General features: G+C 36.8%; 1 protein-coding gene across 1 annotated transcript in view; it reads left to right on the forward strand.

Annotated features, from left to right (window-relative positions):
- Positions 1-16,348, forward strand: part of LOC137765934 (target of Nesh-SH3-like) — an 80,740-nt gene that overhangs the window by 52,124 nt on the left and 12,268 nt on the right. Inside the window, exons 5-6 of the mRNA XM_068545677.1 lie at positions 6,624-6,805; positions 7,360-7,415. Coding sequence (XP_068401778.1) covers positions 6,624-6,805; positions 7,360-7,415 — 238 coding nt within the window. The remainder of the gene's footprint in view (positions 1-6,623; positions 6,806-7,359; positions 7,416-16,348) is intronic.

A 16,348-nucleotide genomic window follows, 5' to 3' on the forward strand; every position in this document is an offset into this window, starting at 1 on the left:
ACTCTTCAATAGGTGGTGCTGGACAGCTACATGTAAAAGAATGAAATTAGAACACTCCCTAACACCATACACAAAAATAAACTCAAAATGGAGTAAAGACCTAAATGGAAGGCCCGACACTTTCAAACTCTTAGAGGAAAACATAGGCATAACACTCTATGACATAAATCACAGCAAGATCCTTTTTGACCCACCTCCTAGAGAAATGGAAATAAAAACAAAAATAAACAAATGGGACCTAATGAAACTTAAAAGCTTTTGCACAGCAAAGGAAACCATAAACGAGACAAAAAGACAACCCTCAGTATGGGAGAAAATATTTACAAATGAAACAACTGACAAGGGATTAATCTCCAAAATATACAAGCAGCTCATGCAGCTCAATATCAAAAAAAAAAAACCCAATCCAAAAATGGGCAGAGGACCTAAATAGACCTAAATTCCTCCAAAGAAGATATACAGATTGCCAACAAACACATGAAAGGATGCTCAACATCACTAGTCATTAGAGAAATACAAATCAAAACTACAGTGAGGTATCACCTCACACTGATCAGAATGGCCATCATCAAAAAGTCTACAAACAATAAATGCTGGAGAGGGTGTGGAGAAAAGGGAACCCTCTTGCACTGTTGGTGGGAATGTAAATTGATACAGCCACTATGGAGAACAGTATGGAGGTTCCTCAAAAGTCTAAAAATAGAACTACCATACGACCCAGCAGTCCCACTACTGGACACATACCCTGAGAAAACCGTAATTCAAAAAGAGTGATGTATACCCTGAGAAAACCATAATTCAAAATGAGACATGTACCACAATGTTCACTGCAGGTCTCTTTACAATCGCCAGGACATGGAAGCACCCTAAATGTCCATCAACAGATGAATGGATAAAGAAGATGTGGCACATATATACAATGGAATATTACTCAGCCATAAAAGGAAGTGAAATTGAGTTATTTGTAGTGAGGTATATGGACCTAGAGACTGTCATACAGAGTGAAGTAAGTCAGAAAGAGAAAAACAAATACCGTATCCTAAACCATACACATGGAATCTAAAAAAAAAAAAAAAAAGGTTCTGAAGAACCTAGGGGCAGGACAGGAATAAAGATGCAGATGTAGCGAATGGACTTGAGGACACGGGGAAGGGGAAGGGGAAGCTGGGATGAAGTGAGAGAGTGGCATGGAGATATATACACTACCAAATGTAAAATCGATAGCTAGTGGGAAGAAGCCGCATAGCACAGGGAGATCTGCTCCCTGCTTTGTGACCACCTAGAGGGGTGGGATTGGGAGGGTGGGAGGGAGATGCAAGAGGGAGGGGATATGGGGTATATGTATACGTATAGCTGATTTAATTTGTTATACAGCAGAAACTAATGTACCATTGTAAAGCAATTATACTCGCATAAAGATGTTTTTTTAAAAAAAAGAAATGATACTGAGTTTGCTGCTAGTCTTCTTGTTATTTTTGATATTAGTTACCTTATATTATGTGATAATTGCCACTTCAAGCAAGGTATTCCATTTTAGATAGCGCTAAAATCACTAGAAACTTCTTTCTCTTGTTGAGCTTAAACCAGCCAGCAGTGAGTGATAAAAAGATTTTGGAAATGGTTTACCAGTTTGAAAATTATTCTAAGAGTTCAGAGATAGTAAGGACCCAAACTGGTCCTTTAAGTGTTACTTAGTAGTAGAGGCAAGACAAGTGCAAGAGGTATCACTCAGGGAAACATAACTGGACTTGAAAACTGATTGAACACGGGGAGAAGGAATGTGAAGACAACAGGAATAGGAACAGATTTGGAAAAGATGAGTAGATTTTAAAGTAGTTATGAAGTTCACAGATGATCAAATCATTGGATTTGACCATGAGGTTTTACTGTACTAACAGGTCAGACACCAGACTGCAAAGAGATTTAGGCATTATGAGTGGTAAGAAAACAGAAGAAAGTAGATTAATTTTGAGAAATCTTGTATTAAAAGGTAATGGCAGGAATAAGAAGTGAGTATTAGTTTTAGTTTTGCTTTGATATAGTAGAAAATAGTTAAACAACTTTTTGACTCAGAGAAAGGTCCTTGAAGAATCAAGAGAAAGGATGCAGAGTAGGTGGAATAAGAAAATGGAATAAAATTACCAAGACACTTATTTTTCAGAAGAAGGGAGAACCCTGGAATCGGAGAGGGGCAAGGAGAGAGTGAAGGGGGAGAGAGAGACTTTGAGAGGAAGGGAGTGAGGGCAGATTTTATATCAGCAGTCACAGTCTCAGTAAGGCAAGAAGCAAGGATATTGACAATGGGGGGGGCGTCAGGAAGTGTCCTTTGATGTGAAGAGAGCAAAAAAAAATGTGTGATGTGTGGAATAGATGTTCTAGGAAATATAGTAATTAATCACATAGAAATAAAAGAATTGCTGAAAAAAGTATAGAAAGTCCCAAAGATGGCCAACCATGTGCATCAATCCAGGCTAGTTTGTGAAGGGACTAAATTTATTGACACTATTCAATTTCTCCACTTGGCAGAATTCAATGCCAGTTACATCATAAATTTTATTTATGGGATTTCTGCCTCTGGAGTTTCTAGCCTGTGTTATGCCTCTGTATTTTATTGGAATAGAATGTCTAATTTGTAGCTAGAATCAGATTTTAGAAACAGAAAGGATTCAAAGATTGTCTAATCTAACCCCTTTTTTTCAAAGTAGAAAGTTGATGTATAAGTGGGCAAAGAGACTCTCCTGAGGGCGTGCTACTAGTTTGCAGCTGGCAGATATCCAAGCCAAGCCACTATCTGCCTTCTCCATTACATTTGGTGGAGCTATGGTATTTTTTAAGTTATAATAACGATTATTGTCAGTTTTGAGACTCTTGGGGAGACCCAAGCACAGAATATCGCCAGTTGAACCAAACACTGCCCTCAACAGTTGCTTACCACTTAATTAGGATGTGAGATATCCTTGTTTCTAAAATCCAAATTGCTACTCAGGCTTTGCAGAGGTCTGCTCTGATGACATTCACTGGCTGTTAACCTCTGTCTTTAATAGGCTTGTTGCCTCTCTATGCACTTGTGTCCAAATTTAATTAACCACAGAAAAAAAGTGCAATCAACATTTGATCCTGGATGTCCTCAGACAATATTGGGAAGTCTGTGATTATGCGAAAGCCTTAAGTAATGCTAAAAGAACTTCTGATTCCTTTTACTTCTCTTCCATTCTGGGTCATTTTACCTTGTTTTTGCATCTCCTTTTGCTGAGCCCTGCAGTAGATAGTCCAATGCAACACAGAAGGTATTAGCTTATGAGTCAGAAAACAGCCATTTGCCTGGCTCTGTCACTGATTCTCAGGCTTTAGACACTTCTTGGCCTCTCTCTTCTATAATAATTCTTGCTGTGCTCATTTCAGAATTTATTGTATGAATACATGGAAATAAATTTAAAAATCTTAAGCCCTCTGCAAATGTACCATGTAGACATTTATTGAACTTTCCTTCCATTTGCATTGATTCTGTAAGAATGCTGAGGTTTGGTAAATGAACTCTTATGCAACGACATATTGCAAAATATAATTGTAGACCTAATGGCTTAAATCAGTATATTTTGGTGATTGAGTCATTGGCCATTTAGAGCAACTATAATTTTAGAATGACCCTATGAGCACCTAAGTTTCCATTCTATTTGTTCCACAACATATATGGAGTGCCTACTCTGTGCTAGGTTGTACAGTATTATCATCATAAGGCCTATATTTTGCTTTAAAATCAAGAAAATAGACTTCACCACTTTATAGCTAAGTAGCCTTGTTTACTATCTCTTTTAAAATTTAGAACTTGCCTATATTATACAAGTATCAATTAAGCCAATGTTGGTGAGGGTAACCTAACTGAAGCCTAGGAGAAGGCCTAGCTGCCTGTACTTTTATTTTTCCTGACCAAGTTGGTACAAGAGAGGTTAGTTAGAAAGCTTCGTGATCAAAATAGAAAAAAATTTACAGGCTAGATTTTTTTTAACAAAGTCTTAGAACATGTCTGTCTCATTTTATTCCTAGGAAGAGGATATAAAATCAAACTTCCTGGGAATCCTGGAATCTGGCCTCTGGTAGTTCTGTTAACCTTGCCCCACACCCCTACCAGATCATGCAAGCAGTTCAGGACTTCAGAAATGTATCCAAACTAGAGATGCATAACTCTGGAGGCCCATCTGGTCTGATTTTAGTTTCTCTGCACTTCCCTGAAGTCCTGTAATAGCCAGGGCAGGGGAAAAACAACAGAAATTCTGTTCGACGTACTTGTCAACAAATGTGTTTCATAAACTACTGTTGATGGTTCAACTCACGGGACACAGAGCATTCGTATTCTATAACATTTGTTCTCAGTAGCAGTTAGTGTTCTGGCTGGAACAGCCTCCTTCACTTGTTCTGTTTTTCGTGACTTTGGAATGGGGTATGAAGCCCAGAGAGCTGCTTTTACGAGGAAGAAGCAAGCTAATGAATGATTTCGAGCATTTCAGTAGTTTGTGACTAGTAAGAAAGTAGGCTGAATGTACGAATACATCCCTTTTCTGTACTTAAGAAACTGTAACCCCCTTGCTGACTTCATGGGCATGCAACCAGTACAGTCACATAGGTTCCCCACTTAGCAGGGCCCATGCTTGGTTTAATGCTCTGTTGTCACCGTCTTAAAAGTCTTAATCATTTTTGAATAAGGGGCTCCATGTTTTCATTTTGCTGTGAACTCCACAAATGATGTAGCCAGTCCTGGCCCTTGTTTCCAAAGATTCTGGGTGATTTTTTTTTTGTATCAAGAGCTTGTGCCTGGCACTTAGAGGGGACACAATAAACATTTTTAGCATGAGTAAATGAGGGATTTTAGGGCTTTAAATAAAAGCAATTGACCTGATTCTTAGTCAGGGTGAGGAGTTGGGGAGAGGTACTAAATTTTTGAGAGAAAATTTAGAATGTAAAAAAAGAGTCTAAAATAGTATAACAAGCATGTATGTTTCCATTGTTAATACATGACAATTATTATTTTATTCTATTTACTTAAAATGTTTATTTAAGAATAAAAAGCAAATGAAGTTTATTTGTTGGCCCCATCTCTAGTCTCATGTATTTCCCTACTTGCTCACTGGGAGCCAAAGCACTATCATAAATGTTGTATCGTTCCAGTATTTCTTGTCCCTTTACACTGCCAGGAATGATATATGGTAACATATTTTGTGTGAGTGTTTTTTTTTTTTTTTTTTTAACTTTGGGTTTATTTATTTATTTATTTTTATGGCTGTGTTGGGTCTTCATTTCTGTGTGAGGGCTTTCTCTAGTTGCGGCAAGTGGGGGCCATTCTTCATCGCGGTGCGCGGGCCTCTCACTATCGCAGCCTCTCTTGTTGCGGAGCACAGGCTCCAGACGCGCAGGCTCAGTAATTGTGGCTCACGGGCCCAGTTGCTCCGCGGCATGTGGGATCTTCCCAGACCAGGGCTCGAACCCGTATCCTCTGCATTGGCAAGCAGATTCTCAACCACTGCGCCACCAGGGAAGCCCTGTGTGAGTGTTTTAAGCTTTGTGCAAATGATGTGAAACTCCATGCGTCATTTTGCTATTTTCATTCACTATTTTGTTTGTAAAATTTAGCCATATTGATACATGTAGCCCTAGTTCATTCATTCTCATTGCTGTATCCAGTAGCAATGCAATTTCCTTTCCTGACCTGCTTCCCCACTTCGTGAGACTATTTAGAGCAGAGCCAGAGGAGTTTTTCCTGCTTTTCTGTTTCTGCCACTAGTAAAAGTCGCTAGCTGGATGACATTGGGCAAGTTAAGCGATCTTTCAGACACATGGTTTTCACATTTGTAAAATAGGATTAATGATTTCTACCACTTAAGATGTTTTTGTGACAATTAAATGAGATAATATATATAAAACCTACCATGTGATAAAGGTGCAAAAAAAAAATAGTAGTGAGGATTATTAGTACCTTGTGATATATATGTCTGAATATTATGAAACCCTAAGGAAATAGGTAACAGTGATCTTGAATTTGCATTGTTCGATTTTTCTCATTGTACTCTCAGCTTGACTATTGGTGTTGATCCTTTTTTTAATAGTAAGAAAATTTCACCCTTGAAATAAAGTCCTGGATGCATTAGAGTGCATCAGGTTCCTCTTTTACAAAATTGAACGGTATTACCTCTAATGTACCTTCCATGGTGTTAAATGATATTACCTCTAATGTACCTTCCATGAGCTTAAACCCATACAGTTATGAAACTATATTATTAACTATTTATAAAAATATGCCTATGTTCTTCTCTATGCATAATTAGAAAAAAATGAATGCCTAGTGTTTTCCAACTTTCATTTTGGAAAGTATCAAATAATAGAATTGAGAGATCTGGAATTCTGTTAGACCATGACTGTGCTGTTACCTAGTCCCCTAACTTGCAATTAGAAATTAAAAACTTAAGCACACACTGAGAAACTTTTTCATGTTCTCTGAAAATTAAAAAAAAATCTAAACAGAAGCCAATGTTAAATCTTGAGAGTAGGTGGGAGTCTATGATGTATTAAGAAACTTGAAGTACATTCTGAATCTCCCTGTGGTTTTACAGCATATTTTGGTTATTCAACAGATTTTATACAATTCGCTATAGAGAAAAGGATAAGGAAAAGAAATGGATTTTTCAACTCTGTCCGGCCACTGAAACAATTGTGGAAAATCTAAAGCCTGACACAGTTTATGAATTCGGAGTGAAAGACAATGTAGAAGGTGGAATTTGGAGTAAGATTTTTAATCACAAGACTATTGTTGGAAGTAAGTACCTAGAACTATTTGAGTGAGCTTTCTGTAATATTTTTCCTAATTATCAAATTTTAAATTATTTTATTAGTTGCATAATAGGAAATGAGTTAATTCTCATTATCTGTATTTATGAAAATACAAAAGTAAACAGAATTTGAGCATTGATATTTCAGAATCTTTTTTATAATGAGTGTTTTTTTTTTAAAATGGTAAACTAATATTTGACAGTAGCAATCATTGATAACAATTTATTTGGCCATTGTCATATTTTAAATCAATCTCTGACCTATGAACACTAACTGAGCCAAAAATCAATAACGTGTACAAATGCTAAGTTAAAAAGCTGGGCCAGTGGAAATGAACGTGCAAAGACTTTGTGGGGTTGGGCTTGTTTCCTATCATCCCTTGTTCTGAACATCATTGGAATCAGTGTTTGAAATGAGAGCAAATAAAATAATATGCCCAAGTTAGAGCAGGAGTTGTAGCTGTCTTCATAATGACAAGTAAGAACTGATTTAGGGAAAAGAAGAATGAAAAGAATGTCATTTTCCTCTTGTTTTTGTCAGGTAAAAACAAAGTAAATGGGAAAATCCAAAGTACCTATGACCAAGTCCACACAGTGGTATGTACCAGCTTATTTTCAAGAATGTTCTTTTAAAAATGTGTCTGCATTATACTCTCATTTAAATAAGGAAGTAGTCCTATTATGAGATACTGAAACTGAATTAACTGCCTAGCTATAGGGTTTTGGGTCAAGTTTTGATCCATAATGTTTTAGGAATTAGTTTCTTTCTCAGAAAATGGAGGTGGAAGCATGAGACCAGATTATCTCTAATATGTTTAAAGCTCTAAAATTCTGATATTCTGTATAGTTATCTAGTATTTCAGTATTCCAGGTATTCTGAGATTATTCTTATTATCTTCTGTCCTGTGGGTTGTTTTTTACTATAACATGTTTCAAGAGTGAATAAGTACATGCACTACTTAACCCTGCGATTGTTCAAATCTTTTCCTCTATTTTCTATCATTTCCTACTTAAAAGAGCCAACCCTTTTCAAAATGATGAAGCAACTGGTTTGGTTTTGTAACATGCCCAACTTCTATTCAGTGCAGTGAATGTTTGTATATTTTATGTGCCCAGCATTTTCCCCATCTAGAACTCTTTTCTCTCTCACCTTAGGAGCTCAGTCCCTTGTTCTCCTCTTTCCCTCCACTTTTCAAAATCTGTTCTCAGGAAGCATTATATCAGTTCCATACTACCTGTTATAAATGTAAGCCATTGTTAGAACCATCACAGAGACATTTGCCATTGAAATCACATGCCTAATTATAAAGTAAAGAACATTACATCATAGAGCAGGCAGAGAAGGCACTTTGGTGAGAAGAGGGGAATTTGATGCTGGCTTTGGTCTCTATGTATTGGGAGTATGCGGCCAGGGAAATATTCTACAGTCAAGTGAACACGCAAAGACTCTATTCAGGGTTGCAAATTTGTTCTATTCGATGTGTGCATGATGTATGTGGATAGATGGTTTTTTATGTCTATTGAATAGTCCACAGAATAACCCACTGTTCATGTAGCCCAGTGGGGGAAAAAAGGTAGTACATACCTCAGTGAATAAAAATATGCAAGATTCTTTTCAGTGACAGAAAATGGGTTTGGATAAAATAGAACTGAGAATTACTGCTGATAAAGGAAATGTTTCTTTGGTTTGAACTGGCAGAAAAGTGTGTATATTGGAAAATTATTGTCATGATTATTAAATTATTGTGACTGCCCAGGACAGTATTTTGGTATATTTAAAATCAAAATATAAGAAAGGAGATTGTAGGTAAATTCTGAGGCCTGGATTGATTGATTCATTTATTTTCTTTCTCTCTTGCCTCCATCTCGTCTCTCTCTCTCTCTTTCTCTGTTTGGTTTTGACTATTTTACTAATTATCTGACATTTAAAGATTTATAATGTATAAAAATGAGAAAAGAAAAATTAACAAAATTACCTATAACACTGCCAAATAAAGACCAGTAGAAAACCATTTATGGTCTACTGTTAAAACTTTTAGAACATTGTATTTTTTTTCAAGCATGTTTTCATTATAAAATTAAAATCATGCTATACGTGCAATTTTATATCTCATTCTTTTCACTTAGCCAAAATATGGCCTAGCATATTTCATGTCATTAAGTACTTTTCATATACATAGTTTCAATTGCTGTGTATTACATAATCTAAGTACACTATCAGCTACTCAATCTGTTTCCAATTTGTAGGCATTTAAGTTATTTCTAATAGTTTAATTATGTCATATTATGGTGAACATTTATGATCATAAATTTTTGTTCCCATTTCTGATTGTTTCCTTAAAGTAAATACTTAGAAGAGGAATTAACAGTTTAGAGTTTTAACATTTTTTTAAACTTTCTAATATGTTTGGTCAACTTTCTTTCCAGAAAGGTTTTACCAATTTACAATCTTGCTGGCAATGGATCAGAGTTATCTTTCCGTAGTACCCTGATTTTCAACATTATGTATTTCCATCCCTAAAGTTTTGGCTAGTATAATAGTATAAAATGGTTTTTAAATTTCTATTTCTGATTGCTGATAAAGCAGCACTTTCTTCACTTATTTATTAGCCATTTGTATTTTCCACTTAATGACCTTTAGTTTCAGTTCTTTGTTTATTGGGCATCTCATGGTTTTTTTTTATTGAATAGTTTAAAGACTTTAAAGAGCAAAGACTCTTTGTGATATCATCTAGAAACATTATTTGCACATTCGTTATCAATTTTGTTTATGGAAATTTGTGAAATAGGCAAGTCTTAATTTGCTTAATCAAGGTATTTGTCTTTTCCATTGTCATATCTCCAATTGCCTTATATTTTAGAAAGCCCTTCCCTATCCAGAGATCAGATAAATATTTCTCTATTTTTTTTTGTCTTACAAGTGGTTTGATTTTGTAGTAATTAAACTCTAACCTATGTGGATTTTATTTTGCTATATTATATGTAGTAAGGTCCTATATTGATGAGGTTATATACTTTTCCCAAATAATTAACCAATTGGCTTAGCACCAAGTATTGAATTCTGCCATTCCCTAAGGTCCCTTTGTCTTTGTCTCTCTTAAATCCAATCACAGGGAATAGAGTTGCTTTCCATTCTCTTCTAGAACAATCCTCACTGTTGTGAGTTGTTTTCTAGGAAGCACATCTTATCTCCCATCCTCTTGGCTGTCCTGCTTTATCTTACATGTGGCTCGATGTCGTTTCTTTCATTCCTTCTTCTCAGCAATCATATCTCAATAATTTGTATTTCTTTTGGCAGAATATTTCACTTAGGGTGAGTTACTCACCAAGATTGGGAAAGATGATTGACATTTTATTTCCAAGAAATTTAATTTATTTTCCACATCATAAATAACCATGGCAAGAAGGTCCAGTTAGAAACTTCCTGCATCTATGACACAGAGCCAGATATTTTATCACTTCAAGCTGTGAGGCAGAGTACCCCAAACTGCAGCCAGCTCTAATGAGCAGTGCTCTGAAACTCTTGGGTATTTCCAAAGGAAAAGTCGAATTAACTGAAAAGATATTTTAAGGCTTCTCTGTAAGCCTTTCTTCATTGTTACCTTCTAGATAGCAGAAAAAATGTTTCCCAAGCTGCGTTCTGTGCATTTGGGTAGCTCTGGAACATGGGAGAGTTGAAAAGGAACCAGCTGGGATAGCCTTTGACCATCTTATATGATCATTTAGAATTGATTCTGAAAGTTGATTTGATATTTTAGAGGTATATTTTAATATTTTAAGTCGATATCAATCCAATGTTTACCCATCTCTTCTCTGAGACTGATCTTAGAAGGCAGTATTTCAAGAGATATGAAATTAATTCCAGAGTTTTAAGTAAAAGATACATTGAAAAATGTTTTTATTCATGTATGCATGCTTATACCTAAAACTTAAATGCAGCAGAAACTCCTTCACACCTTCTGAAAAGAGATTGGAAATGTGAAAAACAATTTGAACTTGAGGTGATCCATTTTTAACAGATAAATAATATTTAGATTAAAATTTTGAATGTTAAATACAGCCCCATCTTAAGCATCTTGTTACATGATATATTGTAATTCATGTATCTAAGCATGTGTTCTGCAGGCAAGTCCCAGTACACTTGTGCCAGGGGACACTTAGCAGGGGTCTCTTCTGATAGGTTAGTGCCTTCCTTCTACTGCTTGTTAAATACTTTCAATATCATCCCTGCCTACACCTCTAGAAAAATCAGAGAAAAGATGTATGCATAAACAATAACCCTGATTCTTCCCATATTAGTTGTATCACTTGAGATCCATGTAACTGCGGAAGAAAAAACAGATGATAATTGTGCTATTTTCTTCACGTTGAGAAGCAAGAACACTCTTTTTATCAAGGTGAAACCTAGTGTTTACTATTAGGTTCTTTTAAAAAATTTTTATTGGATTATAGTTGATTTACAATGTTGTGTTAGTTTTAGGTGTACAGCAAAGTGATTCAGTTATGCATATACATATATCCATTCTTTTTCAGATTCTTTTCTCATGTAGGTTATCACAGAATATTGAGTAGAGTTCCCTGTGCTATACAGTAGGTCCTTGTTGGTTATCTGTCTTATATATAGTAGTGTGTGTATGTTCATCCCAAGCTCCTGATTTATTCCTCCCCATCACATTTCCCCTTTGGTAACCATAAGTTTGTTTTCAATATCTGTAAGTCTTTCTGTTTTGTAAATAAGTTCATTAGGTTTTATTATATAAAAAAAAAAAAGGAACGATGGCTAAAAGGACCTAACTTTAATACATTCTCTCTATATTTTAAAAAAACTTAGTTATCTAACTAGTTCACTAACCAAACAATAAATTTTTGAAGTATGTAGCATTTATTAACAGGTATTTTAAAATATAAGTTTAATTATTGAATTAATCCAAATCTCCTTAGAATAAGTGTTCCCCTAAAATATGACATCTATTTTCACCCTTCCATTTTTTTCCATCAGAGATCCACCTACCTTTTTAAAAAGCCATTTCAATCATTGGCAAAAAGAGAAGTGGTATCAATTTTTAAAGTGTAACAGTTAGCAGATGAGTGAATAGGGAAAAATACGGTGTGGTCCCCACCCGCACCCTAAGACTGTATGCAGTGAGTACATCAGGTGTCCTTCCATTCTTAGCAATCATTGTCCTAAGCAGAAACTTGAAAATTTTATATCTAGACCACTGATATCACCAAAGGTGTATGTCTGATTCCTCCCTAGCTGACTGGAAATACGGAGACTTTCGCAAGAAGGATGTTAGATTCACTTTTAGTCAGATGTTAGATTGAATCAGTATATTTCATAACTTTCATCAGGACATCCAAAAATGAATTAAAACCAGAATGTAACATGCCCAAGTTTTTCTCATGTTGTTTAGCTCTTGAGTCACTGAAATTTGATTTTGAGCAACCCTTAGCCACTCCCCAAATGGACAGTTCCTCTTTATCTCAGGGCCTAAGAATAAAGTTAAATCTACAATGGATATGCTGCCACCACAAAAATATCAAATGGACAAACCTGTAAAGAGTAACTTGCAAAGAACAGCACCCTGGTGTTACCACTACTTCTATTAAAGCTAATTTTCAAAATAATATCGGGAGGAAGGTAGTGTAACGCAGGGTGAATCCAAAATCTTTCATGTGGCTACTGCTGCTGTGGTTATTTCTAGATGAGTGTAGGTTTTCCCTAACCGGGACTGGAAGGCAAGCTGGGCTGGCCCCCAGGGGCATTGCCTTTGACCACTTCAGCATCCTCTCCCCGTTGAATCTCACCAACTGGATACTCAGCCACAATGTCCCCAGAAAAATGGTAAAAATGAATTCCCTTAGCCAGTCACCCTGCTCAGGATATAGCACAACCTGGGTTCTTAAGGAATAGCATTTCTCAAAACTGAAAACAATAATTAATCCCTTAAAGGGTAGGAGGGAAATATGCTCACTTCCTGACATACAATAAACATTTAAAAAATAATTGCTGAAGGGAGGGATGAGAGCTGAAGAAGGAAGTGGTGATGGAGGTTTGCTGCAGGAATGGGGTCAGCAAGCAGCAGAGAAAAGAGAGCCAGGGAGGAAATGGCCTAAGAAAGGAAACTGGTACCAGGGTGGTGTCCGTGGGAAGCAGTAGTACTGTGCTGAGGCCACCCCAGCAAAACTGTCGCAGCATCTTGTGGGATGCGGGACTTTCACTACCTCGCTTCCCACCCCGACATCCGACACCAGCTGCACTGAGACTTCTATACACGTTGACAGATGCTCATAACAGCAAACCTGTGACTGTAAGGAAAGGTTACTGGTAACTTTATAAACAACATCATACATGAAACAGTTCAATTGAAATTGAGTTGTAATTGGTTACATACTGTTAAACTTGGAAATTATCGTAATATTTTATTTCTCAGTAAGTCCAGGTTACAGATGTTTCCCTACATTTTTATAAAAAGACATAGTGAAAGACAAAGAATTCATACAAAGAATTCATAGTGTGGATTTCTTACTGGGAATTTTAGAGCCTTCAGCATTAAACACTTTGGATAGAAGGATTTTCCTGATGCCCTTGACCTAGAGATTATCATACTAAGTGAAGTGAGCCAGACAAAGACAAATATCATATGATATCACTTATGTGTGGAATCTTAAAAAAAAAAAATGATGCAAATGAACTTCTATACAAAACAGAAATAGACCCACAGACATAGAACATAAATTTATGGTTACCAAAGGGGAAAGGGGAGGGGAGAGATAAATTAGGAGGTTGGAATTAACATATACATATTACTATGTATAAAACAGATAACCAACAAGGACCTGCAGAGCACAGGGAACTATACTCAATGTTATGTAATAACCTATAAGGGAAAAGAATCTGAAAAAGAATATATATATATATATATATACAGATATATATATATATGCACACATATATACATTCTTATATATGTATAATCTGAATCACTTTGCTGTACACCTGCAACTAACACAACATAAATCAACTATATTTCAACTAAAAAAAAAACCCTACTTACAGAGAGGGAGCTAGTACTTGCACATTAGTCTTGGCGCATCTTTGGACTGTACATTGGGCAAAAGAATAATTATAGGTCTAGAAAGAACTGGATTCTGCAGCTAAATGGTTTCCTTGTTTTTTTTGGCAGCACACGCTGCCCATATAGTCGTGTCATCATCTTAACAGAACACTGGTCTGTACCCATATAAGAACTCGAACAGACACTGTGTTCCATTCAAGTGAAGAGTGGAATATTTTCCATTTGTTTTTGTCAAAAACTTGTTTAAAACAAATCATCCACAGGGAAGGAAATAAGAATTGGGATAATGCCGTTCAAAGGCAATCAGCATAGCAACCCACAGGCGTTTCTGCTATAATGTGATGTGTCTCTGAAAAACTTCACACTCTGCCAAGTATACACTACATGGCAGGACTCACTGGGCAAACAGAGGACCAGCCATTCAACAGTCTTTGGAACGGTAGACACAGCTCTGTCGAACGTGATTATTAGCGCCGGGAAGGACAGTGTGGCTCCGCGGGCCAGCATCCCCCGTGGAACCGGAGGCTGCCGCAGCAGGGGTTAAATGCTCAGGAATGATACAGGCCACGTGTGGCAACCCTTTCGCTGAAGCAGCACAGGTGGACGTAAGGTGGACACACCAGTGCAGGGCCGTGGGCCTGCCTGTCCCTCTCTGGGGAAGGGTCCTGTGAGCAGGTACATTTATTTAATTTTCTTATGATAAATCCAGAGGTCTTCTGCCAGTGTGACATCAAAGCTGACTTTTTTTTTTTTTTTCTACCGATGTTTATACTTGCATTCCTGCTATTCCCCTCCCCTTGCCTGGGAAAAGTTGTGTAGAGATTATATTTACATCATTCCTCTATTGACCAAGAGTGTATGAGCTATGCAGTACAGAAGCATATATAGTAGCTAAAGAGACTGCTGGTTAAAATAGCTTTTCCTAGTTATAAATGTAATTCACCCTTGTAAGGAACTTGGAAAATATAGAAAGGTACACAAAATAAAATAGGAGATTATAAGAAATAACTATGTTAAAAAAAATGAGCTGTTTCCTTCTGGTCTTTTGTCTATACATATTTGTTATACAGTTACGTTATACTATGAATATAAATTTGTGTCCTTTGTATTTATACTGTATGTATTTCCCACTTTAGTAAATAGATGTCAGAAATTTGAACCATAATTTATTTAACAAAACCTCTGCTTTGGAATGAGGAGGTTGTTTCACATTGTGGTAATAAACACCCTTACACGTAAATGATGCCTGTATCTTGGATTACTTCCTTAGGCTAGACTGCTAAGTAGGAAATTACTGGGTGTCTTAGCCCATCAGGGCTGCTATAACAAAAATACCACAGACTGGGTGGCTTAAACAGTAAATTATTTCTCACAGTTTTGGAGCCTGGGAAGTCCAAGATCAAGGCACTGGCAGATTTGGTGTCTGGGGAGAACTCACTTCTGGCTCACAGACAACCATCTCACACAGTGGAAGGGTGGAGGGAGTTCTCTGTCATAAGAGCACTAATCCCATTCAAGAGGGTGGAACCCTCATGAGTTATTTACTTCCCAAAGCCCCCACCTCCAAATACCATCACATTGGGGATTAAGTTTCAACACGTGAATTTTGGGGGGATACAAGCATTCAGTCTACAGCGCTGGGCCAATATACAGTACAAGAAGTATAGATACTTCTTTTTAAAAATAATCTGATAAAAGTAAACTTTTAGTGTTTGCGTTTTTCAAACATAAGGACTTTACTACAAGAAGAAAAATAGCTAACAGTTAATGTGGTATTGTGGCACTTCTTTTTTACGGGCATATCGTTTATTAGAATGGGAACCTGTAAGCAAATCTCTTCTGTTCACAACTGTAAACACCTATGTGGTTAAGTAACTCATTGAGCATATCCTGGATTGTCAGCAGATCTAGTACATGGAGTATCTATACCATGCATACAGGTTAAATCAAGCATCAAAAAATGCACGTCATGCTTACGCCTTTACCTCAATCTAATTCTTCTCTGTATATTTGCTGCCCTTCTCTTATCCTGTTCCGTGTCTCTCCCACGGCCGTCTTATCCTTGGCTCACAATCTCCAGTGATGACTCCACTGTAAAGTTAACACTAAACGTGCCCCTAGCTCAAGCCACTCTATGGCGTCAAAACTTCCTGTGGGACGTCTGAGGCAACTTGGAAGAAGGGAGAATGCACAGTCCTCTGGGACCTGCCCTTCCAATTTTGAGGTCCTCTGGGCATGAATATGTACAGAATAGTTAAAAGTACAGGCTTTGGAAGTAGAAATGTCTGGATCTGAGTCCCAGCTCTGCCTTCATGGACAAGGAAATACTTGGCATCAGGAGTTCACGGCAGTTGTGTCTGAAGTAGCAGGGCAGCAGTGGGGCATACTCAGACAATTGATGTTGATTGGTTTTAAAAGAATATGTAGCTTGAAATCTTTTTTTGAGAGGAA

Source organism: Eschrichtius robustus, chromosome 6 (assembly GCF_028021215.1).
Source record: "Eschrichtius robustus isolate mEscRob2 chromosome 6, mEscRob2.pri, whole genome shotgun sequence".
Classification (NCBI taxonomy): Eukaryota; Metazoa; Chordata; class Mammalia; order Artiodactyla; family Eschrichtiidae; genus Eschrichtius; species Eschrichtius robustus.